The sequence below is a fragment of the Epinephelus fuscoguttatus genome, linkage group LG22, assembly GCF_011397635.1.
Source record: "Epinephelus fuscoguttatus linkage group LG22, E.fuscoguttatus.final_Chr_v1".
Classification (NCBI taxonomy): domain Eukaryota; kingdom Metazoa; phylum Chordata; class Actinopteri; order Perciformes; family Serranidae; genus Epinephelus; species Epinephelus fuscoguttatus.
The window spans coordinates 29,782,853-29,806,408 of NC_064773.1; the positions used below are offsets into that span (position 1 = coordinate 29,782,853).

The 23,556-nt window shown below is 40.5% G+C and overlaps 1 protein-coding gene across 2 annotated transcripts; it reads left to right on the plus strand.

The window, feature by feature from the left end:
• The first annotated feature begins 420 nt into the window (after positions 1 to 420).
• On the plus strand, positions 421 to 22,992 carry ccdc107 (coiled-coil domain containing 107). Of its 2 annotated transcripts, none has more exons than XM_049566195.1 (6): positions 421 to 758; positions 11,448 to 11,665; positions 11,764 to 11,833; positions 11,959 to 12,049; positions 15,673 to 15,782; positions 17,920 to 22,992. In XM_049566195.1, the coding sequence occupies exons 1-6, from the start codon at positions 617 to 619 to the stop codon at positions 18,312 to 18,314; spliced, it is 1,026 nt and encodes a 341-aa protein (XP_049422152.1). In that variant the 5' UTR covers positions 421 to 616; the 3' UTR covers positions 18,315 to 22,992. The 2 variants fall into 2 exon arrangements, with proteins under 2 accessions (XP_049422152.1, XP_049422153.1); XM_049566196.1 differs by having other exon boundaries at positions 11,451 to 11,665.
• The last annotated feature ends 564 nt before the right edge of the window (positions 22,993 to 23,556 follow it).

Genomic DNA, 23,556 nt, shown 5'->3' on the forward strand with positions numbered 1-23,556 from the left:
TTAGTTTAAATAAATGTTGTGTTGGGGCTGAATGGAGCCACGGTGATCTCTGTGAATGTCCCACTTCCTATGCTGATATAATATGGAGTGTATCTGTCTATGTAGATACAAACAGCTTATTCTGAGGAAGGGAAGCACAATTATTCTTTTTTTCCCAAGTAATTAAACACAAAAAACCCCATTATTTTAAATTGAATTTCTGCCAGTATTCCCCTAAATGCCTCACACTGCACCTTTGAAATAGACTGCCTCCGCCTCTAGGTTTTTTCTTATTTTATGTAATTATTACAAAAGCCAGGTTAACAAGCTGCTCCAAAAAAAACAAAAGACGATGCAGTCACAGGCAGTATTATTTCACTAGATTTTTTTCAGTTGAGGCTTTTATTCTGAAAACCCCCGTCCGGATATCCTGGTGCTGTTATTACAGCGGATCAGAGCACAGCTGTTTCAGCAGAGCAGCCTAGATTTAGGTCTCAAATATCGCTTCTCCTCGTTATATGTTAGCCGGACAGCGTCACTTCTCCTCCCTGCCCTCGCCTCTTTAGCCACATCTTTTAGCGGCTGGCGTCGCTTCTTTTCTGCGGGTCTCTCGTGCCGTGTGTGTGCCCACGAGAAGATGGTTTTGTCAACATCACAACAAGTCGCCCTGGCATTCACGGCCGTGCTCTTCACGTTCGTCGTCCTGCCCAGGATGTTTGGCGTCGGCGGCGGGACCGGGGCGAAGGAAGCTAGATTTGACCCTCGCTACGCCAGAAAAGGTAGGAAAGCTCGCAGAAGGGAAGGACACACAGCAGTATGGCTCCTCTGCGCTCTTTGCCGTACGTCGTTTTGCCTCGAGCGCACTCGTACAGTCTTTGCATCAGCTATCGCGTGCACAGAGTTTCTCAAATAAAGGTTATAACAGAAGAATACATTCAAGTTATGGTCAACACAAAACAGCTTTTGTACCACACTACAACACATGATTGTGTACTAATGATCCGCGCCATTGCAGTCCAGTAAAGTCCGCATATTAAAGATGTACTACCGTTTAACAGTTGCTAGCTTACTGCTTGTGGGGTGAAGTCAGGTAACGTCACTTTTTGGTTGATAACTAAATAAAACCTCTGTCTCTAGAACTTGCAATGCAACTCTGCTGTATGCATACAAAGGAAATATATTTATAACTATATATAACTATATATAACTTTGGACGTTCGAACATATCAAGAACCCCTATCTCACTCTGATGACATGATCAGGTAAAAATGGGACAGCCGAAACGGTGAGACATTCATTCATTCATTTCCAAGTAAACACACCGATGTCAGTTCAAAGTACAGTAAGTACTAGTAAGGAAAAATGACAACAATTGGGTGAGTTTAAGTTTAATGTTAAAAGATAACAAAATCTCATGCTGTCTTAAACTCTATTTATCATCGCAATTCTTCATTCTGCCCATTGATTGTAAATAGTCAGTGGGTCTGTCAGGCTGGAGAAATGTTTGCGGTAATGTGACCTAAAATATTTAAGACCCATTGAATCTTAATTTAAGACAATTTAAGACTTTTTAAGGCTTTATATTAGGAAAACTTAATTTAAGACTTTTGAAGGACCTGTAGTTGCCCTGGAGGAAAGCTCAGTCAATATTTGTGAACATGAACTACTTTCTCCGAGAAACCAGAAAAAAAGAAGAGAAGGAAGTCTCGAACTTGTGATGTTGTAAGGTATAAAGTCTAAAGCGGCTCCATAGACAGAAGTCCTTTTCTGTCCTTTTAGATGGCGCTATAAGGCTGCTATGTAGTCCCCTCTTTATGCTGCCTTTGCATTTGTACACAGAACCAAACAACAGTGCATTATTCTGCTTTAGTGTGTGATTTTAGACAGCATGCCACCATAATGGAATCAAAAGAGGCATTAAGGGTGTGACATGAAAATACTACAGCATCAGCCTCCAGAGTAAGAAACATGTTCACAGTGTTTTATAAAGAATAACAATGGCATTAACATTGCAGTAACAATGATTTACCATCTCTTTTACAGTACATGGCAGTTGATCTTGTCCGCTGCTTGGAGGGTAAGGGGGCAATCACACCTACAAGGAGCGCTAGAAACGAGATGCCAGTAAAACAATTGATTCCCTATGATACGGCGTGTCTGACTGGTTCTCAAGCATTTTTTATGACGAGCGTCTTTCTGGCGTCTTTTTAGACGCGCGTTTGTAGATGCTGAAAGTTGAAATAATCTCAACTTTTGGGCGTCAGGCGCCAGTAGCACCATTTCGTCATCGTCGTACTTGGCCCAGGCAGCCATTCAAATCCATGGAATCAAGCAAGAGGCGGGCTTTGCCATCATGTCAACTTCATTCATGTTTTGATGTTGAGAGTAGCTGAGGTAAATTGTGTAAACACAATGGCAATACAGTGCGATGACGAACGGTTCATCCTGACTGTTTGTAATTACGAGGAGCTGTACAATCCCTCAATACCTCAGTATAGCAATAAGCACTGGAGAGCACACGCTTGGAGCTGTGTGAACAGCCAAGTGAAGCGGCAACAGCAAGTGCCCTCCTCTGTCTTGGGTCCATTTTCAATGTTTTGATAGCCTGGTTGTGCACGCACCCCAGCTCTACGGGCGCTCCTCATAAGGAGCGCTCATTGAAAGGGCGTTTCAGGCATTTCAAGCGTCTGTGAAGTGTCCGCGTTTCTAGCGCCACTTGTAGGTGTGATCGGCCCCTAAGGAGCTCCCGGAGCTCATTGTTTTCCCAAATTGCAGACATTTTTGGCTGCGGTTCTTCTTCTTTAAGTTGGCTGCTAAGTGCTATCAGCTACTTTATAAATCTCCCGATGTAGGGTTGCACAGATAACACGCCATCAGTGTGTCACAAAATTACTCTGGGTGCTCATAGTGTCGTCATCTAGAACATCTTTCCCAAGTTATTGTCCATGGAGCAGCTCCAGACTTTATAACCTGTGACATCACAAATTACAGTTTTAGCACTCCAGTTTTGGATTTCGAAAATAGTTGTTCGTGTTATTAATAATTTTTGACTGTCTTAGATCAGAGGTATATCATTTATGAATTTAGAAAATGGGCATGTCTAATATGGACATGTGTGTGTGTGTGCGTGTGTGCGTGTAACAGGGATGACTAATTCTTGACTGGCTGACATGGACTCTCTGCATTGTTTTTGATATTTTTTTAATTACACAAATACTAAAAATGTCTGTAATAGTTTGTAACAGTGTGACACACAGAAGTTAGACTCACAAGTCAGTGTTTAGACGTTTTGCTTATCTAAAGACTGATGTCTTTCTCCCTGATTTTGTGTTTAGATGGGCGGATACAATTTCAGAGTTTCCAAAAACTCCCTACGTTGCAGAACCAATAGTAAATCCACAGGGCAGTCCTTCGGTGGCTAGCTGAACTCTTGTGCTCGTAAACTGACTAGACAAGACTAGAAACACGTGTAGCGGTACAAAATGGCTCAAGTCGCTGTAAGTCCTTCATGTCCACAACCTTGTGGACTGAGCACACGCTTGATAAAACAGAGTTAAATCTCTTGACATCCATTTTCAAGCTCTCTGTGTGTTTGTTTCCTTGCAAACGAGAAAAGGGGGAGCGCACATTTCTGGGAGAGCGTGTCCTTTTAAAAAATGCAAGAGGCGTTGCTTTGTTGCTGGCCGTTCTCTCCGGTGTGTTAAACACACTTTAGAAAGAAGTGTCCCCAGACTATTAGAAGGCGGAGATCTCTGATTGCCTGGTGGCGAGACTACACGGTAGCTTAAGTCATGATTTTATGGCACCTGGCAGCCTAACAACATGCTGGTTTCACTTCAGAATAAAATGTCCCATTTTAGCTTGTTTTTTGTCCCTGAATGCAATGAGTACTCACTCAAACTTTTCCCCATAAAAACTAAAGTGTATTGTGAAAATATTTTTGATTAAAAATCAAACACTTAATAAAATGTAACATCCTACAACCATTTCTGTTGTTTATTGTGTTAGCTAGAACACTCTAATAACCAAATGAGAGCCATGTCACATGTTGGGACCAGTGATTTTTTGACTCTTTGCTCTGCCCATCCTAGTTACCTCAGACCAGTCAAAATTATTGTTTCATGTAGAGCACATTTGTAGTAACAATGCAGTAACATGTTTGGTGATTGACTCCTAGTAGTTACGAGCCCGAGATGTGAAACATTTTTCGTCCCACTATACCTGGGGTCCCAAGTTACCTGACGTTACCCTACAGTTCAAGTGACGAGAGACAGTTTTCTTAGTTTGGACTCCTTTTACAATGCTGTTAGCTAATTTACCCTTTTTGAAAAAGGAAGAGTGCTAAGCAAGAGGGAGCATTACTCAGGGTAAAAGAATATCATATCTGGCATGGGTCTCTTTCCTCTCTGCCAGGTGCAGTCTGTCAGCTGTGGGTCATCTGTTGCATGATGTCAAACTCACAGGGACACTTCTGATATTAAAGGAGACAAACTGGCCACCCAGTTAAAGTTACAGTTTGGGTCTGCAGAAAATCATTACAGTTTGCTAGAAGGGCATTAGGTGGATGGATCACACCTTCAAGGAGGAGAAATTAAATTTAGAGTAAGTTCCTTTCATAGACCACAGTGACCACACAGTGACATAAAATAATTCAAGCTTTGTACATGTTACGTTACACAAGGGGAATTACTTGTTCACTTCCAAATTATCTTAAAGGAACAGTGTAGGATTTAGGGGGATTTAGTGGCGTCCAGCTGTGAGCATTGCAGATTGCATGCAACTGAAACATCTCCCGATTAGAATTCCCCCAGTGTTCATTGTTCAGGAGGCGTAACCAGGAGCTGAATTATCTGCCGGTCTCCTCGTCTTCAAAACAAACAGACACGGTGATATAAACCAGTAAAAATCACAGAATAAAGCAGTTTCACTTTACAGATCAGTGTTTCCCAATGCGGTTTGGCATGAGAGGGACGTTACCCTAGCACCTACTAATATCTGCACACTTTTTCTGTGATAACTTAAGAACCAGACAGTTTCGAGGATTTTACTGGGAGCATGATTATCCAGAGGTCTCTTCCTCTTCAAAATAGATGGACCATTTTTTTTAAACCAGTAAGAATATGTTAAAAATGTTTCACGTTTAAAAAATAAATAAATAAATAAATAAATAAAATATATATATATATATATATATATATATATATATATATATATATATAGATATAGATATATATATATATATATATATATATATATATATATATATATATATATATATATATATATATATATATATAGATATACAGTACAGGCCAAAAGTTTGGACACACCTTCTCATTCAATGCGTTTACTTTATTTTCATGACTATTTACATTGTAGATTCTCACTGAAGGCATCAAAACTATGAATGAACACGTGGAGTTATGTACTTAACAAAAAAAGGTGAAATAACTGAAAACATGTTTTATATTCTAGTTTCTTCAAAATAGCCACCCTTTGCTCTGATTACTGCTTTGCACACTCTTGGCATTCTCTCGATGAGCTTCAAGAGGTAGTCACCTGAAATGGTTTCCACTTCACAGGTGTGCCTTATCAGGGTTAATTAGTGGAATTTCTTGCTTTATCAATGGGGTTGGGACCATCAGTTGTGTTGTGCAGAAGTCAGGTTAATACACAGCCGACAGCCCTATTGGACAACTGTTAAAATTCATATTATGGAAAGAACCAATCAGCTAACTAAAGAAAAACGAGTGGCCATCATTACTTTAAAAAATGAAGGTCAGTCAGTCCGGAAAATTGCAAAAACTTTAAATGTGTCCCCAAGTGGAGTCGCAAAAACCATCAAGCGCTACAACGAAACTGGCACACATGAGGACCGACCCAGGAAAGGAAGACCAAGAGTCACCTCTGCTTCTGAGGATAAGTTCATCCGAATCACCAGCCTCAGAAATCGCAAGTTAACAGCAGCTCAGATCAGAGACCAGATGAATGCCACACAGAGTTCTAGCAGCAGACCCATCTCTAGAACAACTGTTAAGAGGAGACTGCGCAAATCAGGCCTTCATGGTCAAATAGCTGCTAGGAAACCACTGCTAAGGAGAGGCAACAAGCAGAAGAGATTTGTTTGGGCCAAGAAACACAAGGAATGGACATTAGACCAGTGGAAATCTGTGCTTTGGTCTGATGAGTCCAAATTTGAGATCTTTGGTTCCAATTGCCGTGTCTTTGTGAGACGCAGAAAAGGTGAACGGATGGATTCCACATGCCTGGTTCCCACTGTGAAGCATGGAGGAGGAGGTGTGATGGTGTGGGGGTGTTTTGCTGGTGACATTGTTGGGGATTTATTCAAAATTGAAGGCACACTGAACCAGCATGGCTACCACAGCATCCTGCAGCGACATGCCATCCCATCCGGTTTGCGTTTAGTTGGACGATCATTTATTTTTCAACAGGACAATGACCCCAAACACACCTCCAGGCTGTGTAAGGGCTATTTGACCAAGAAGGAGAGTGATGGAGTGCTGCGGCAGATGACCTGGCCTCCACAGTCACTGGACCTGAACCCAATGGAGATGGTTTGGGGTGAGCTGGACCGCAGAGTGAAGGCAAAAGGGCCAACAAGTGCTAAACACCTCTGGGAACTCCTTCAAGACTGTTGGAAAACCATTTCAGGTGACTACCTCTTGAAGCTCATGGAGAGAATGCCAAGAGTGTGCAAAGCAGTAATCAGAGCAAAGGGTGGCTATTTTGAAGAAACTAGAATATAAAACATGTTTTCAGTTATTTCACCTTTTTTTGTTAAGTACATAACTCCACATGTGTTCATTCATAGTTTTGATGCCTTCAGTGAGAATCTACAATGTAAATAGTCATGAAAATAAAGAAAATGCATTGAATGAGAAGGTGTGTCCAAACTTTTGGCCTGTACTGTAGAAACATGGCAGGCAACATAGCGATCTTTGTAAGGGAAGACCTGTTCCTAATGTAGATAACGACTCATTTTAAGGTAATGAAAACCGAAGGATTGTTATTTTCAGGTGATTATACACCAAAGAAAACATACTTATTATATTCCATTTCTGTCAGTATATCCCTCTAAATCTTACACATTGGTCCTGTAACTTGTTTGCCCTTTTTATTTGCAAATTTTTGGAGTAAATGTCAAGTAAAATAACAAGCTTTTTTTTCTAGATTCACACATATATGGTCATATTTTTCATCAAACAAATATACTTATATCTACTTACATTTGATCAAATTCTATTTTTAGGTTTAAAAGTAAGAATGCACTGATTCACTATTTTATTGCTCACTGTCAAAGCTGAGAGCAGATCCAATACACACAGCAATTTGTTACCCTTGCAACCCCACCCCTAAATTAAAACCTGCAGTGATGGACATTTTGGCAATTGTGGGGCAGTGTAACAAGCTGTAAAAAGCTGATAAAAGATGCTGAAATGCACTGTATTTTTTTTTGTTGGTTCATCAGAATGTGTGAGCCCTTGCACATCACACATTTGATCAACTGATAACATAAAAATATTGATTAAAGCAGCTTTGGGATCAACATAACTCACCGTATGGAGCTCACTGAGATCATTTAACTGAATGACTGTAAGTGATACACACCTAAAAAATACTGGCTCAAGTTACTCAGTTTCAGGGTGCGTGAGCTTTAGGTATTTCTATTCGGTTGTTTTCTGAAGCATAATGAATTGTGATCCAAATATTAGGTCATATAGCTGTCCTTTTGCAGCCCATACACACATGACTGTTTGTTTTAAAATAAGGTCAAAACAGCACAGTTTTTGGGGGATTGGTGGCCCAGTAGGTTTTTATACCCACCGATACTGGGTAACCTGTATTGTGCACAACGATTGATCCAAATTTGGTTAAAATTGACCCAGAATATTTTAGTTTGTAGAAAGATGCAGCAATGTGATCATTTTTGGTTAACATTCATATTAAAAAGTTTTGACATTACTAGATATATATTTAGTACCTCAAAAGGTTGATATTTAGGGATATATTAATGTCAGGGTCATTTATGATGGATCATGATATTTGTTTATGGGAGTCATACGTCCTAAAGGTCTAGTGTGTAGGATTTAGTGGCATCTAGCTCTGAAGTTGCAAATTGCTACCAACTGAAACTTCTCCTATGTGCCGAGCATGCAGGAGAACTACGGTGGCTGACTGGAAAATGCAGATGGCCCTATCTACAGCCAGTGTTTGGTTTGTCTGTTCTGGGCAACTGTAGAAACAACATGGCAGACTCTATAGAAGAGGACCTGCTTCGTATGTAGATATAAATGCCTCATTATTACGTTAGGAAAACACTATTCTTAGTATCAGGTGATGATACACTAATGCAGTGCACTTTACCCTTTTATGTTTTCTACCTCTTGAGCTGAAGCAAATGTCACAGCCCCTTTTCTCAGTTTTTTCCTGGTCATGTAGCACCAATTTCAAAAATATTTGTATCTCTCAATTGCATCGACTATGGAGCTATATTTGTGTCTTCATTACATGCGAGAAAATAAATGATATGAGAGAGAAAAAATGTTTGAGAGAAAAAATAATATTTGAGAGAAAAAGTTTTCACACTGATAGCAAAAAATAATAATACTTGAGATTAAAAAAAGTTTTGAGAGCAAGTATTTTGTCATAGAATATAAAAAAATTTGAGATTTAAAAAATGATTTCCAAGAAAAAAAACCTCTCCAAAAACTTTTTTTATTCTCAAATATTATTTTTTGCTATCAGTGTGAAAACATTTTCTCTCTCTCAAAAAAATGTTTCTCTCAAAACCTAAGTCTTTTTATCGCTCTCTCAAAACCTAAGTCTTTGCTCTTGTGTCAGGATTTTGCTTTCGCTGTGAAAATAGTGTCATGGGCGGGGCCACGTTCCTATTGGCCAGTCTCAATCGAATTGACAGCTAGGTGAGGATCGTCTTGGGAGTCGAATTCAACTGAATCATTCATCCACCGTGGTGGATTCAACGGCATAGATGTGCTGCGTTATTTGGGAGCGGAGACTCCAATGTTTGGGTAAGATGGTGACACACACAATTGATGGGTAGCTAGCTGAGCAAGTTGGTTATCAAAATCATTCCTATAATGAATCCCTTTTCTCACCTAACGTTATTTTACCGAGATTGTGTTATTAACTGCACTAGCCAGCTAGTGCTAACTTTACATCTAGCTAGGTTATCCCATTAACGTTACTTTACTACGGTGCTTTTCTCTTCCAACATTCCATGTGTGGCAGGGTGAGCACTGCTACACCTCCGCCCTTAATTGGCATCAGCTGGGCCTAATTTCCAGTTGTCAGAGCCTAATTGCGCAGTGGTGGCACCTGCGTTATTTGGTCTTCCCCTCACGGGCGCGCTTACTTCTACTTGGTGTTTACCTGGCGAGGGCTGTGTGTGGCGTGCTCCGGTTTCTGTACCCAAACTTGGGACTCATAAGGTAGGCATGGGTGCTGCAATGTTTGTGTACTGGTAAAGCGTATTATGATGTCACAGCTGCCGCGACTCTTTGCTTTATAGCGGCGTTGGCCGTTCCTGTTGTGTGCAGCTTCGGAGGGGACTTTGAAGCGTGGTGCTTTTCCTCACTGTGAGACGGTGACTGGGTTTGAGCTGTGTGTTAAGCTCCCTTCACTCCAGTAAGCTCGCTCTGTTTTTTTTATTTCTACTTCTGCTAGTTCTGTTAACTTTATGTTAACAGGTTGTCCTGCTCTCTGTCCTGCTGTAGCTGAGGCCACAGCTTGTGGCTTCTTCTCCTCCTCTGCGCACTGTGTGGGGCTGCACTCCGTAGCCCGGTGACGTGGGCCGTCAGCTGGGCATCCTGAAGGACGGCTATCCACGGCCTCCAGCCCCGGTGCGGCCGCTCCGTTTTCCACTGCTGTTCTGCTGGTTTTCCACAGACTGATTAAAGCACACTGTAACGCGGCTGTGCATTAATGCGGCTTTGGACCTCCGTGTTGTTATATTTGGAAGTCTGTCTCCTGTCCCCATATTTGCCAGTATATGAATCTGTGTGACCTTCTGTTAAGAGTAGTCTACAGGTTTGAGTGTATTCCCTGGGGTGCAATTCCACAGGTGGCGTTGTTGGTTAATTTCCCTCTCCTCTCCATTTGGCCACACATGCATAATGTTAGTGTATGCATATCCGCTCCCAAATAATGCAGCGCATCTATGCCGGTGAATCCACCATGGTGGATGAAGGATTCAGTTGAATTCGACTCCCAAGACGATCCTCACCTAGCTGTCAATTCGATTGAGACTGGCCAATAGGAACGTGGCCCCGCCCATGACATTATTTTCACAGCGAAAGCAAAATCCTAACATGAGAGCAAAGACTTAGGTTTTGAGAGAAACATTTTTTTGAGAGAGAAAATGTTTTCACACTGATGGCAAAAAAATAATATTTGAGAGTTAAAAAAAAAGGTTTTTGAGAGGTTTTTTTTCTCGGAAATAATTTTTTAAATCTCAAATTATTATTTTTTTATATTCTATGACAAAATACTTTCTCTCAAAACTTTTTTCGTCTCAAATATTATTATTTTTTGCTATCAGTGTGAAAACTTTTTCTCTCAAATTTTTTTTTTTGTCTCATCCATTTATTTTCTCGCATGAAATAAAGACACAAATATAGCTCCATAATCGACAGCCCAGTTTCATGAAGAGACATCTTTCCAGTGGTGAAATACTTATTTAAGGTCCCATGTCCACCAAAGGGGTTTTTCCCAGCTGAAAACACCACACACCCCTCAGCTGGGAGCATTTGAGAGCACTTTGGAAGCACCGTGTTTTTTCAGCTGAGATGCTTTGGCTGTGTCTGGTTGCTGTGATACGGAATATTCACAGAAGCATAGTTGTCAGCACAAGGTAGAGTACTTGATCTGAATGAGGGGAAGGCTGAAGCATGTAGGAAGAGAGGATGGACCTTAAGGTCTGTGAGAGAAAACACTATGTATGTACTTAACACCCAGCACCTGGTTGTGCTCCAGGCATTTGTAGTACATTATAAACACATGGAACTCCCACTGAAAAGCGTTAAAAAATTTGCTAGCCTCAAGGCACTGAGTGGCGCACCCAGTAGAGCAGGTGCCCAAGCACAAAAAAATTGTCCCTGCTGCAGTCGGCAGACAGTTGAGTGAGAGTTAGTGAAGCCAGGGTACGAAAAGATATCCTGGGTATGTGAACTTGCTTCACAGTACTGGCATCAGGACCGGACCAGTCTGGCGGGATAAGTTTCCATGGTAACTTAGGTCAGAGTTATCTAAACCTCATTTTCGGAAAAGAGAAATTCCTTCAAAACATGCCGGACTTACTGAAGTAAGCCTGGTTTAATTGGTAATCCTGTTTTATAAAACACTCCTCAGGACACAGCCAGACTTACTGTTTCACAGAAGCCTCATCGTCCGTCCCCCTGTTTGTCCTCATCTTGCTATATTTGTTGCAGCAGGTCCAGGCCCGGGCGCGGTGAGAGGTCAGCCCATTAACGTAAATGCCCCTGGTTCAGCTCAGACCCCTGAGAACATGCAGCAGATGAAGAAGCTGATGGAGCAAGAGCTGAAGAGTGACAAGTACAAATCCAACAGCAACAAGGGCTACGTGTTCACACTGATGCCTCTGTACGCCATTGGAGTTGGAGTGTTTGCAGCCTACAAGTTTTTGAAGGTAAACAAAGATACCTGCAACACTTAATGACCTTACGATCATTAAAATCATTGACAGGAAAAGATGCTGAATTTGTGTGTCATCATTTTTTTCTACAGATCAAGTCTGCAGATGACCAGGCACAAAAGGACAAATTTGCAAAAGGAGCCAAGAAGTCAGTGGAAGCAGGTGTATATTGCATGCACTGGGATTTCTGTTTGCTTGTCTGTGTATTCTTTGGTCAAACACACATTTGTTTACCTACTGTGAATAGTGAGTAATTCAGATATCGTGTCATGTTTGCTTTCATGCAGAGAACCAGTTAAACGAGCTGGAACAAAGGCTAGCGCAGACAGAGAGGATGCTCAATTCCATCCTCACACAGCTGGACCCGCTCACTAACTGGTGAGTGATGATCAGTGTCAGTTTTCATGCACTTTTGTCTTCACCATGCCTTGTGCTCAGTTGTGGTTCTGAAATGCGATACCCACTTTGCTGTCCCTCATTGTCCCTTTCCTTTTAGCAGGCCTGCAGTAAAAACAAAGTCACTGACAGGTTTCAGAAATACTATTTTATACTATTTATTTATCTACTACTAACATTTTTTTTTGTTCAAGCCAGGCATTTGTTTGTACTATAATGACTGTTGGTGAGGATTCTCGGTCATCCAGGTCATGGTTATTGTAAGTGCTATATTGTAAGCAACTGGACTTGCCTGAGTTTCTTGAAGACGTTTCACCTCTCATGCAACAGGCTTCTGCAGTTCTAACAGAGTGGTGCAGGTTTGAAACTCTGTGTGGGTGTGAACACTCAGAGTCGTTAAGGTTACATGTGAGCTCTGAATTTCAGAGTTGTTAAGGTCACCTGTGAGTGGTTGACCCACCCGGCCATCATGTGTGTCGTTAGGGTTAGATGGGTCCAGGTGAGAATGGGTGTGAAGTTGTCTGGAGAATCTGATGTAGATGGCCTCTGTTGTGCCTCTTTCAAACCATCCGTCTTCTCCGGTCAAGATGTGAACATTGCTGTTGTCGAAAGAGTGTCCCTTTTCCGTAAGATGTAAATGGAGTCTTGACCTGACGAGTTGGCTCTTCTTTGCTGTGCTATGCGCTTGAGGAGTGGTTAATATGTTTCACCAATGTACAAATTTGTGGATTCCTGGCTGCACTGAACTGCATACATTGCATTACTCTGCTTCTGCCTGGGTGTTTTGTCCTTAGGGTGGAGAAGCTTCTGCCTCAGTGTGTTGCTGTGTTTGAAGTGCACAGGGATGTGGTGTGTGTTGAAGATCCTCCTGAGTTTCTCAGATACTGCTGCGGCATAGGGAATGACAATGTTGTTTTGTTTTTGTGTCTCTTCCTCTCTATCTCCTCTGGGTGTTTTGAGGCTTTAGCAATGGCCCATTTAAGGTAGCCAAAGGTTTTAAGTGCTTCCCCGATACTGTAATGGTTGTTGATTGACTGAAATATATATACTTTTGTCTACAGTATTGCCAGCTAACACCTTGTCAAGCTAGCCAGCGTGTTGCTAACACTCATCCACTAAGCAAAAGACAAACAATCAGCTGCAGATACCTCATCTCAACAAGTAACAAAGCAGACACTCCCTTCTACCACATCACATCAGGCTAATTGGAATTTGAGCAAAATAGTTAGCTAATTAGCATGCCTATTAAGCCCATGGCTCTGTATAAAATAATTTCCACAGCCACCGTGACATCACCCATGGTTTGTGGACTCACATTTTGGCTGTCCCCATCTTGGTTTTTGCAACCAGAAGTGACCATGTTTGGATTAGAGGGTGGAGCTAAACCTAACGTTAGCTGCTAGCTTGGTTAGCATGCTTACAGCTATGGTTAACTGTAATAATGATAATTTAAATTTTTTTTATTAACAAAAAACAGGCCTAAAACCATTTAAAACAAAATGTAGTAAGTGGAAATCCTGAACATCGACTACTTACAGGGTTTTTAAGTAAAACCAAATGCTAAACAAGATTTTTTTGTAGATGACCAAAATGTTACTATTAACTTTCATGAACTGAAAACATGCTGAAATGGTCACACCGACAGCTAGGTCTATACTTTGTTAATCTGGGGTTACGCCATGGTTACGTTACCCAACCAACATTGCCGCTTTGGTAGCATCTTGTCTAAGATGGCATCCAACCTGTTACTCCAGGCAGCCACCCCATTAATTGTGGATAACCTTAAGTCTTAAACGGAAGAGGTATATAAAAATTCACCCCTCTATGGTTGTCATAAATGGGTAAATACGCTATAGAGGCCAAAACCATTTCATTTTTTCCATGCTGTAAACATGTTTATTTCTGTTTAAAAGTTGGGCATTTTTCACATAGGGGTCTGTTAAGCGCTCCAAGAATGAGTCCTAAAAGCCGGAAATGATTTAGCCTTTTAGTACACCCGGTTTCCTCTTCTCAAAGTCAATGGGTTTTTGGTTAGATGCCTGAAATAAGGTCTGTGGTTAGCACAAGCTAAAGAGATTTTCACGTTTTGTTCTATGACATGGAATGCATCAGTAAATACCCCACTCATAGCTTTGAACCTTTTATGTGTGTTAAGAAAAAGGCAGTTGCAAATAGGTGCTAAATGTGAAGACAGTGCCATCATGCCAAATGACTTTACATCCTCATTATAGTGGCGATGTTGAGTCATGCAACCGTGGTGTTTTTTTTTTTTTTTTTGTACATTTGAACGTTAGCTTCTTTCAATTGCATTTAGGCTTCAAAATTCATAAAAGTGGTGTTCATTTGTGAAGATTATCTTGTTGTATAAAACGTTTGCCACAGAGCTTTTTTTCTGCAATAATCCAAAATCCAATAGAAAAAAATCTTTTTTCCATGTCAGACCACAAAAATGTCCTCCCTGCAGCACTCTATGGGGATTGACTCACTCTTGGGGCCAGCCTCAAGAGGCCATTCAAGGAACTGCAATTTTTTGACATCTCCACATTCATTTTGAGCCCCGGAAGTTGCCGCTTGATTCAGGGTTCCTACGCAAGTATGGAAAGTATGGAAATAAATTTGATCAATTTCCAGGTATTAAAGTATGGAAAATGAAAAATAAAGTATGGAAAAATATGTTTCCAGACTATTATTGCTGTTCTAAAATACTGTTTTCTAAAATAGAAATTTAGGTATTTCCAAAAAGTAATTTAATCAATCCAGATCGTGTTTTATGCCGGGCCAAGCACAATTTGTGTGAGAGCAAACGTCTCAGAAAACATACCGCCCCTTTTAGCTGATTGACAAGTGGTATGTCCAGTCCGCTGCCCCATGACCCTCCTCCAGCCCCCCAGGTATCAAGTTTCACTCCAACACTGCACCTTCGACAAGAAGACGAGTTTCACGTGGTTCACAATGGGTAGATGCAAGTTTTTGGATGGATGGCTTGACAATACCGTATATAAATACTGGTTGGCCAAGGATTCCCAATTCACACACAGAGCTAGATGCAAGCTTTGTGTGAAATCGTTGGACATTGCAAACATGGGGGAGAAGGCGATTCTGAGCCACATGAAAGGAAAACACAGATGTCTTGTTACTGCATCGCTTGCACCCAGAGTACCAACCTTTTTGCCTCAGCCCAAACATTAAACTTCCCTGAGTTTTTATTTGCATGGCATTATGGTACTTGGCTACAATTGCCTATTAAGAATAATTAAATATGATGTGAAATATGACATACTGATATATTTACTCAGATGTCGCATATTCTCTGAAAAAAAAAAAAAAAAAAACAATCACAGAGAAGTCTGGAAATTAGGGTATGGAAAAGTATGGAATTTTGAAATTCCAAATGTGTAGGAACCCTGTTGATTGAGCCACCAAATGAACCAAGCAACCCTTTAACTAGCCCACTAAGATAACCAGCATACTGCCTGAGATACAAACTAGTAATTACAATTTCTGTCTCCTCCAGTTAAAAGGCACTGTTTCACCACATGCTAGGAGTAATTCCTCTGAGATTTGTTTTCATCATCATGTAGTTTTCACTTCTCATCTCTCTTCAGCGTGAAGTCAGTGGCCCAGGAGCAGAAGAACGAGATCATGTCTCAACTCCAGACCATCCGGTATCTGATGAAGAAGAGAGGAATGGACTGTCCACCCCTGAACATCAACGGTGGGCTGAGTGATTGTATTCACACTGATGACTAATACAGTTTTTCTTTTTTGGTCTCAAATCTGATTTTAGGAATTACTGTACACATTGAATTTGAATAGTACAAGCAGCATATATTTTGTTCCAGTAAGACTTGAAACAGCAAATTGCAGGCTGGGTAATAAGATATGGAATATGCAGTCATGCTTCATGCCACCGTCAGGACTTGTTTAGCTGTGGCATCAGCTTTGCATGTCTGTCTTGCTGTGATAACCCACAATTTGAAATTCAACAAGAGCAACCACATTAAGATACAACTCTAAAAGAAGTGTTTTGCATCTGATTTTATAGTTATGAATGTGGTCGACATCTAAAATGCAAAAAGGTCAGCATTTTCTGATGACTGCAAGATCCCATCAACTTTAATTTTCCTACTGTTAGTTCTGAATGATATTGATAAAATCTAATATTTCTATACATTTGACTTTAATAAGGATGAATTTTGACATCATGTGACTATTATGCAGTAGAAAATTATTATTATTAAATTATGTCAGTGCTCTCTTCTAGACCACTGGTGTTTCTAAATAACTGCCACCACATCTTTGGCTTTTGTGTGCAGCTATTTCATATAGATCAAAATACTAATATATTTGTGATGAACTAATATCGGCTGATGTATAGTTGTCCTTCTGTAAGGGGCCCTGCGCAAGACAAAACAAGAGCATTACTATTAAACAAAATGTGGCACAATAATTGTTTTATCCTGATTATGTAGTTTCCTTATCGTTGTAAGCCCAATTTGGAATTGAAAATAAGATTCAATGCACCACCTAGGACTAATATACGGTACATTTTTCAAATAGTACAGAGAACCAGGCCTTCATTTGAAACAATATTGTATTAGAGACATGCCTTTTATAAGTATATCTTATCATGTTTTAGTAAGAAGCTTCCCTGTTTTCGTCCTGCTGTTGATTTTGTTTAGCGCAAATTCCACACTTCTTCTATGTTTACCTGTTGTTTTGATATATTTGGCAATATTTACACAATGTCCCACTGCATTAGTTTCTAGGGCTGTACCCAAGTCAGAATTATGCCAGTTTAATGAGATTTGGCTGTTGAAAATGAATATTTGATGATTGTTTTTTTTCCCCCATATTAAGTTCTAAAGTTAGAAAGGGGTTCAGCATGATGTTTACACATTCACGCCAGATAGTAAACAAGCTAACTACGCTAACGGCCAATTGAAAATGTGCACCAGCATTTTTTGCTGACCTTAGATATCAAACAAAAGCCAGAGACTGTGTTTTATTAAGTTGCTGTGAGCTGTAAATTCACCACTTCTCAGTCGAAGAGAGAAGACGATGTTATCTCGGAGCCTTATGGTGCTGAGTCTCTACTCCTCTGTGCCACTGCATCTTGTTCGCAGACTGTTTACTCACAGCCAAATCTAAGGACATTTTGGTCCCAAGAAGTACACTGCACACTGACTAGCAAAAAACAAAAAAGGCTGCTTGATTTGAAGCGGTCTCCGTCAACTGAGTGGTCTCTGACTGATGATTCAAATCTTTGACTTTCAAGGGGCGGTTCTGGTAATTTCAGCATCAGAGTCATGTCATGCTCGCACTCTGCTGCTCTGAGTTTCTCCCAACAGAAATACTATTTCTTCCCATTCACTGATAATCTCCTGTTTCTACATTTTGCCGTTTATTAGACTGCTGTTAAAGGAGTACTTCACCCACAAGATGACCTTTTTGTATATCATTTAGTCATGCCATGTTATCTTGAATTCTTCACAAAAACTTTGTTTTTCTGGCATGACAGTGACAGCGGCAGGTGGCAGGTTGTATGCCTATACATACGTCCGTCCCATTCTGGTGAATAGAATATCTCAAGAATACCTTGAGATAATTTCTTCAAATTTGGCACAAATGTCTACTTTGACTCAAGAATGAACTGATTAGAGTTTGGTGGTCAATATTAAGGTCAATGTGACATGATTGTAAACTGTAACTGCAACTTGACTGGTTCACAGAGGCATGCAACTGTGAGCAACTGCAAGGCAGCAATTTTAGTTTAGTAGAGAATTTACACATAGTTTTATTATTGATTAGTAAAAGAATATGTGGTTCATTTTCTATCGCTTGTTTTTCAGAGGCATCCTGCGAGCGTAATCTGGACGACCTCATTGAGTCACTGGGAGCCAACGACACCTTGGCAGTGCAGGCTTCTCTGGTGGACAAGCAGAGCTCTACAGGAACAGCAGAGGCTTCTGAAAAGGTATATCAGAAGAGTTTGGAAGGTAAAGACGAAGCTGCAACAGAAGGTGAAGAGATGAAGGAGCTCGTACCAGAGGAATCAGATGGGGAATCGGAGGAAGAAGGGAATGTAGAGGAAGAGGAGGAGGTTGATAAAGAGCAGGAGGAGGAAGAAGGATTGGAGGACTCTGAGCTCATGCCTTCTCTAGAGGACTCATATGAGACAAACATTGAGGAGGTTGGAATGGAGCAGCTTGCATCCGGCCTCAGGCGACGCAACAGGCCTGACTGAACTCATTGCAGGACTTCTTCACTCTACAAAGATGTGACAGATTATTATTAATATTTATTACCTGAAAGGCTTTCATTCCAAAAGGCTGTCTACATATTCATCAAAAACACACATTGCATTCATCAGAAACTATAACCTCATAAGGAAAGCTCTCTAACAGTAAACACATAGGGCTCTATTTTCATGTTACACTCACAAGAATCAACACCAACATGTGCATAAGGTCAGTGAGGGTTGCCAGGTGCATCTGATATTATTGCTCACATAGGTGCAGTGTGCTATGTGCAGAAGGGTTGGCTAAAGTGGATTTGGTGATTATTCATCCTCCCAGTTAGTGACATTTCCTGTCACATACCTTTATAACAACTGTTCCGATTGCAATGGTGCATGAAAAACAAGACTCAAATGTAAAGCTGGAATCTCCCCTGCCCCCAGGAGCATTCTCTTAAAGTCTCTCTGTGACTGTAATCCTTCCTCTGAATGCTTAGTGTCTTTTTTTTATCTGGAGGATCCACTCCAGAAACTTTTATCCACCATACTCCTAGCTGCTGCTCCATCCCCCCCCTGCTCCCTTTAGCTCCGGGTAGCTGATGTGAAACGCATTCCCTTCGGTAAGCTGTGCGGGAAAGTCGCAGTAGAAACTGTGGTGTACTGCAAAATACAAAGAGCTTTCCTTGTTAGCGATCGGCTTATTTAACATTGTATGAACTGGTTTGGCAAGGGCTTAAATGTAAAAGATGCTTATTAACATCCAGAAGTCCCCCACTCCAGCTTTAAAGCTCAATTTGTAATCACTGTGACATACAAAACCTGACATTAAATGTCTTAGTAAGGTGTTGTTCCATCACAAGCCTTTCAAATCAGTTTCAGTGCTCTCTGTTGTAGATTCTCCAAGTGTGGTGAACTCCACTGGAGGGATGAACAGTATTCTTTCAAATGATATTCTTTTTGGTGTTTTGATGATGATAATGATGGTGGTGGTGGTGGTGGTGGTGGAGGAGAGCACTGTCAAACGGCCAGACACACCAAACTGACCTCAAAGAACCAGTGGCAACAAAGGCTGACTATCCGATGATTTATCATGCACTAGTGAATAATAACACAGACCATTACAAGCTATTTCTACGTAAGAGCTAACCTAATCCAACCTAATATCACATGTTTCTTGTGATCTCACACGCCCTCTAGTTTAGTCATTAGCCTGCTTTCCTCACTTCTGTTTCTCTTCTCGTGTACTGAGCTGAACCACCAATCAGAGTGATTTCACTCACTGACAGGCTCCACTGTCTCCAACGCTGATTCAGCATGCTGAATCTGCCAAAAGTCACCCGGCAAAGGCCGACTAGTGCCAACAGTGTGCGACACACTGCAAAACAAATGACCTGACCGCTTGACATAGACCAACAGCTGACTGTCGGCTTGGTGTGTCGGAGCCCTGACAGAACACTCCATAATATCACCCAGAAGACCATTAGTGATGGGTTGTTAAAGCACCGATGCTTTTAAGCCAACTGCACTGAAAGTGTTTCCTTGGATAAACTCATTATACGAATTGTCTCCCCAGGCTCCTCCATAGCCTTGCCATAAACATTTCAAATTTAAATAGTTCCTGGAAAACAAGAAAGGCCCATCTCAACACAGAGCTAACACACCACTAATACTTCTCAAATCATCCAGGAGCTTTTGTTCCCTGTATGGAAGCAGCCTGTATTTGTCATGTTTCTCACCACATTGACTCAGATCTTTCCTTTAACTTGTTGCCCTCCTTTACAATAATGTGGGTCAGCCAGTGGGTTATCTCCAGGTCTGAAAAGTGAGGGTAATGCTGAAGTGCCTTAAACCTGCATTCTTTTTAATGGCCAGCAGGGGGTGACTCCACTGGGTGGAGTAAGTAGTCCAGTTAAGTTCTATGAGAACATGAGTTGATTATTAGCTCAGTAAATATTTTCTTAACCAGTATATGGTCTCTAGTTTCAAGTCTTCTTCAATTCAGCATGATCATTTCATAAATTATAGCCCCATATAGAGTTAAATAGATGATAAAGTAGGATATTGTTTAGGGCGTGGCTACTTTGGGATTGACAAGTCGCCACCACGGTGGTGACACAGCTAACGTGCCAACATTTGTGGTACTCCACAAACCAGTTGATGATGTCACAGTGGTTCCGTCCTTTTCCTCTATACAGTCTATAGGTGCTGTCCAGACATAAGTTGAATTGTAGCAGTGATGGATGCCAGATGCATAAAAAATTCTGTCTATTTTGTTTTTGTTTGTTTTTGTCATGTTACATACCGTTCCCAAAAAACCTGGTAGTATGCATGGAATTCACGCACAATTATGTGTGCTTGAAGTATGCATGATTAAACACACATTTTCAGCAGTGTTTTTCTTACTAGCAGTAAATGTGTGGGAAGTGTTTTTGTGCAGACATATTGTTTATACATCTGGTCCTAGATCCTCAGACATCCATTTGCTGCACCAAAGAAACACTTAAACTTGCAATGCCTCATCTTCTTGGGGCACTTTTACACCATGCGTGCTGCACTGGCCATGAGAACATAGAAGGGACAGACAAACCACCAGGTAGTCAGGGGGTCCTTTTCATTATGCTAACTTATGCTTCCTTATCTCCTCCCGTGACCCAAAAATCGTTCTCCCTCCGCAATGATGGAGCTTCCAATCCTTTAAATGCATCTCACAAGACAAGGAGAGAGAAAGCCTCTGTATGAGCTCATAGCGAGGAAACAGGTGTATTTGACACGGAAATAAAGTACGGAGCTGCCCAAGGGTCACGGCGGGATTTTCTTACCATAATATAGGTCAACAATCAGTAATAATGCTACTGATGATTGGTTATATTATATAATCTGCATATCTAAATGAAGGCCTCCTGTATATGTAAAACCTTTATAGGCCTATAAGAGATGTCCCTATCTATGAAAGATCCTTTAAGATTTTGAAATTGTTATTAAAGAAACGGTTTTGTGGACATTCACACCAGTCAGTTTGACATGTGATAGAGCTCCGCAGCAACAGAAGTAGATGATGTCGCTGAAAACTGACACTGTGGAACCAAGGGTTTCTTTTTTGGGAGCTTCTGCTTCTCTGTCCTTGCATCTCTTCCTCACCTCCTCTGGTCACTCATGAAGTTAGGAAGCGAGGAGAAGTGAGCGTGATAAAATGCACCTTGAGTTCGGAAAATTGCAACACCAAATATAGTGCTAATTGTATTAGTCTTTGTGCTGACATGAAAAAAGAGCCCATAATGTCCTGTGCTTTCCTGTTGTCAGTCATCTTTCCAACACTAATCATCACCTTTTTATACTTGCCTGATTTTGGAGTGAAATGTCTATACATATTTGGTTTTACTAGCTCTGTCAGTGGTTTGGGTTTGCATCTGCTTGAGTGCTGAAGCCACGCTTTTGATGTGATTATGTTACTCTGATTAATGCCACAGGATATGATCGTAAGTCTGTAAAGACTCAGCTTCTCTTTCAGTCTGGAGAAAATGTGCTTTCATTGCCTCGAGCCAGCCTGTGCTGCCACCCTCTGCCCTTGTCAGGTATGAGAAAATATCACAGAGGAATGATTTTATGTCAAAACCCATAGAAGTCTTACCACAAACAACACTGCTTTCCTATTTTATTAATAAATACTACTTTTTTTTTTTTTTTTTTTAAACCATAAAGGCTCTGACACTAGTGCTACTGAATGGTCAAAGCCTCCTTAGACTGCAGAATATTATAATATACATTGTAAAAAGTGTGAGCTGGGCTTGTGGCATGCCATTATACATCAAAACATAGTTGTGCATGTTTTTTTTGTCTACACATTGTGACTGCATGTTTTTATTTATTTATTCAAGAAGAAAGTGACAATCATTTGATCAACCAGACACACGTTGACTCCCATGAAATTCTTCTACTGATCCATTTTTATATTAATTTAAAAAATCAGCATTATTTTAAATGTGTTTCTGTATGTTGGATATTTGTTGGATACTGATAATGCAGAAAGGAATCCCTTTGCCTTATATTTAAAATATTTGGTTTTGTTGTGTTTTTTTTTTTTTTTTTGGAATCCTTGTGAGAGGTCACTGTGAGAGGGCTTTCCGGTTGTTTCCATGTTGTCTGTTGTTTGGCAACATAGATCCAGGTACTGTCAGGGTGCTCCTCGAAATATCGAAGTACAATGAACAAATTTAGGTCTTGATTAAAAATAATAATAGTAAAAAGATCAGTATGTATGATCCTTTTTGTATCATATGCCCCTAAAGTTTGCTAAATGCTTAATGTAAAAATCACATTAAAATGATTATAATATTTGCATAAATGAGATGCCCCTGTCCTACTGTCAATCATATAAGATCACAGCATGAATATTTTTTGTAAAGCCCACAATTCATTGCCTTATTACTGATGAAATATTTGAGCTGTAGACACTGCAAGATTGGTTGGCTTTATATTTTTACTGTTTTACGGAATTCTAACACCAGCTTTTACACATATAATTTATAGCCACCTCTTGGAATCCACAAATATCTGCCTTAATTTATTTTGTAAATGTGTTCCCTGTTATGCATAGTTACATTTCTGTGTTGGAGGTTTTGTGTGTCATGTGGAGACTGAGTGAGGGAACTCAGCTTGCTTTAATAGAAAATAAAACAACAAAAAATGTGATGCTGTTGGTCTGGACTTTTGGAATATGGATTCATGAAGTTAGGGCCTGATACTAATACTACAGCGCAGAGTTATGGACTTGGGTCACATGACTTAGGCTTGGGTCTTTCTCAAGTCACAAAGACAACTTGACTTTGACACTAGTGACTAATGACTTCTCTCCAACTTGAGTCTTCTGACTTCTGATACCTCCCCTCAAGCCCAAAGATTAAGAGGTATGTTATTTAAAAAGCCTGTTATGAATCAATTAATTTCTCTTCATTTCCTGAATCAACTAACATTAATGCTTTTCATTCCCAACAAGTTGACACTTAATTCCCCAGATGATCATTTTGTTTGAGCCAATCTGACAGCATCCAATCAAGTTTCAGCAGAGAACTATGATGAAGAATCGTGACATTACTGAACACCAGAAAAAGTGATACCACAGATAATTTTGTTTGGTAACAAAGACTATGTGGTGGTCAACAAAAAACCAATTTGTTGCATTTGGTGAGGAGTGATTTATGATATGACTTGAAAGTCAGAGTTTAGGACTTAGGACTTGTTAGACTTGATTTGG

Bases quoted from the DNA above. Each gene is read 5' to 3' on its own strand.
- ccdc107 (XM_049566195.1), top strand. From the start codon at position 617: ATGGTTTTGTCAACATCACAACAAGTCGCCCTGGCATTCACGGCCGTG. The intron at 11,666-11,763 runs GTAAACAAAGAT...TTTTTTCTACAG, and splicing joins CAGCCTACAAGTTTTTGAAG to ATCAAGTCTGCAGATGACCA. The intron at 11,834-11,958 runs GTGTATATTGCA...GCTTTCATGCAG, and splicing joins CAAGAAGTCAGTGGAAGCAG to AGAACCAGTTAAACGAGCTG.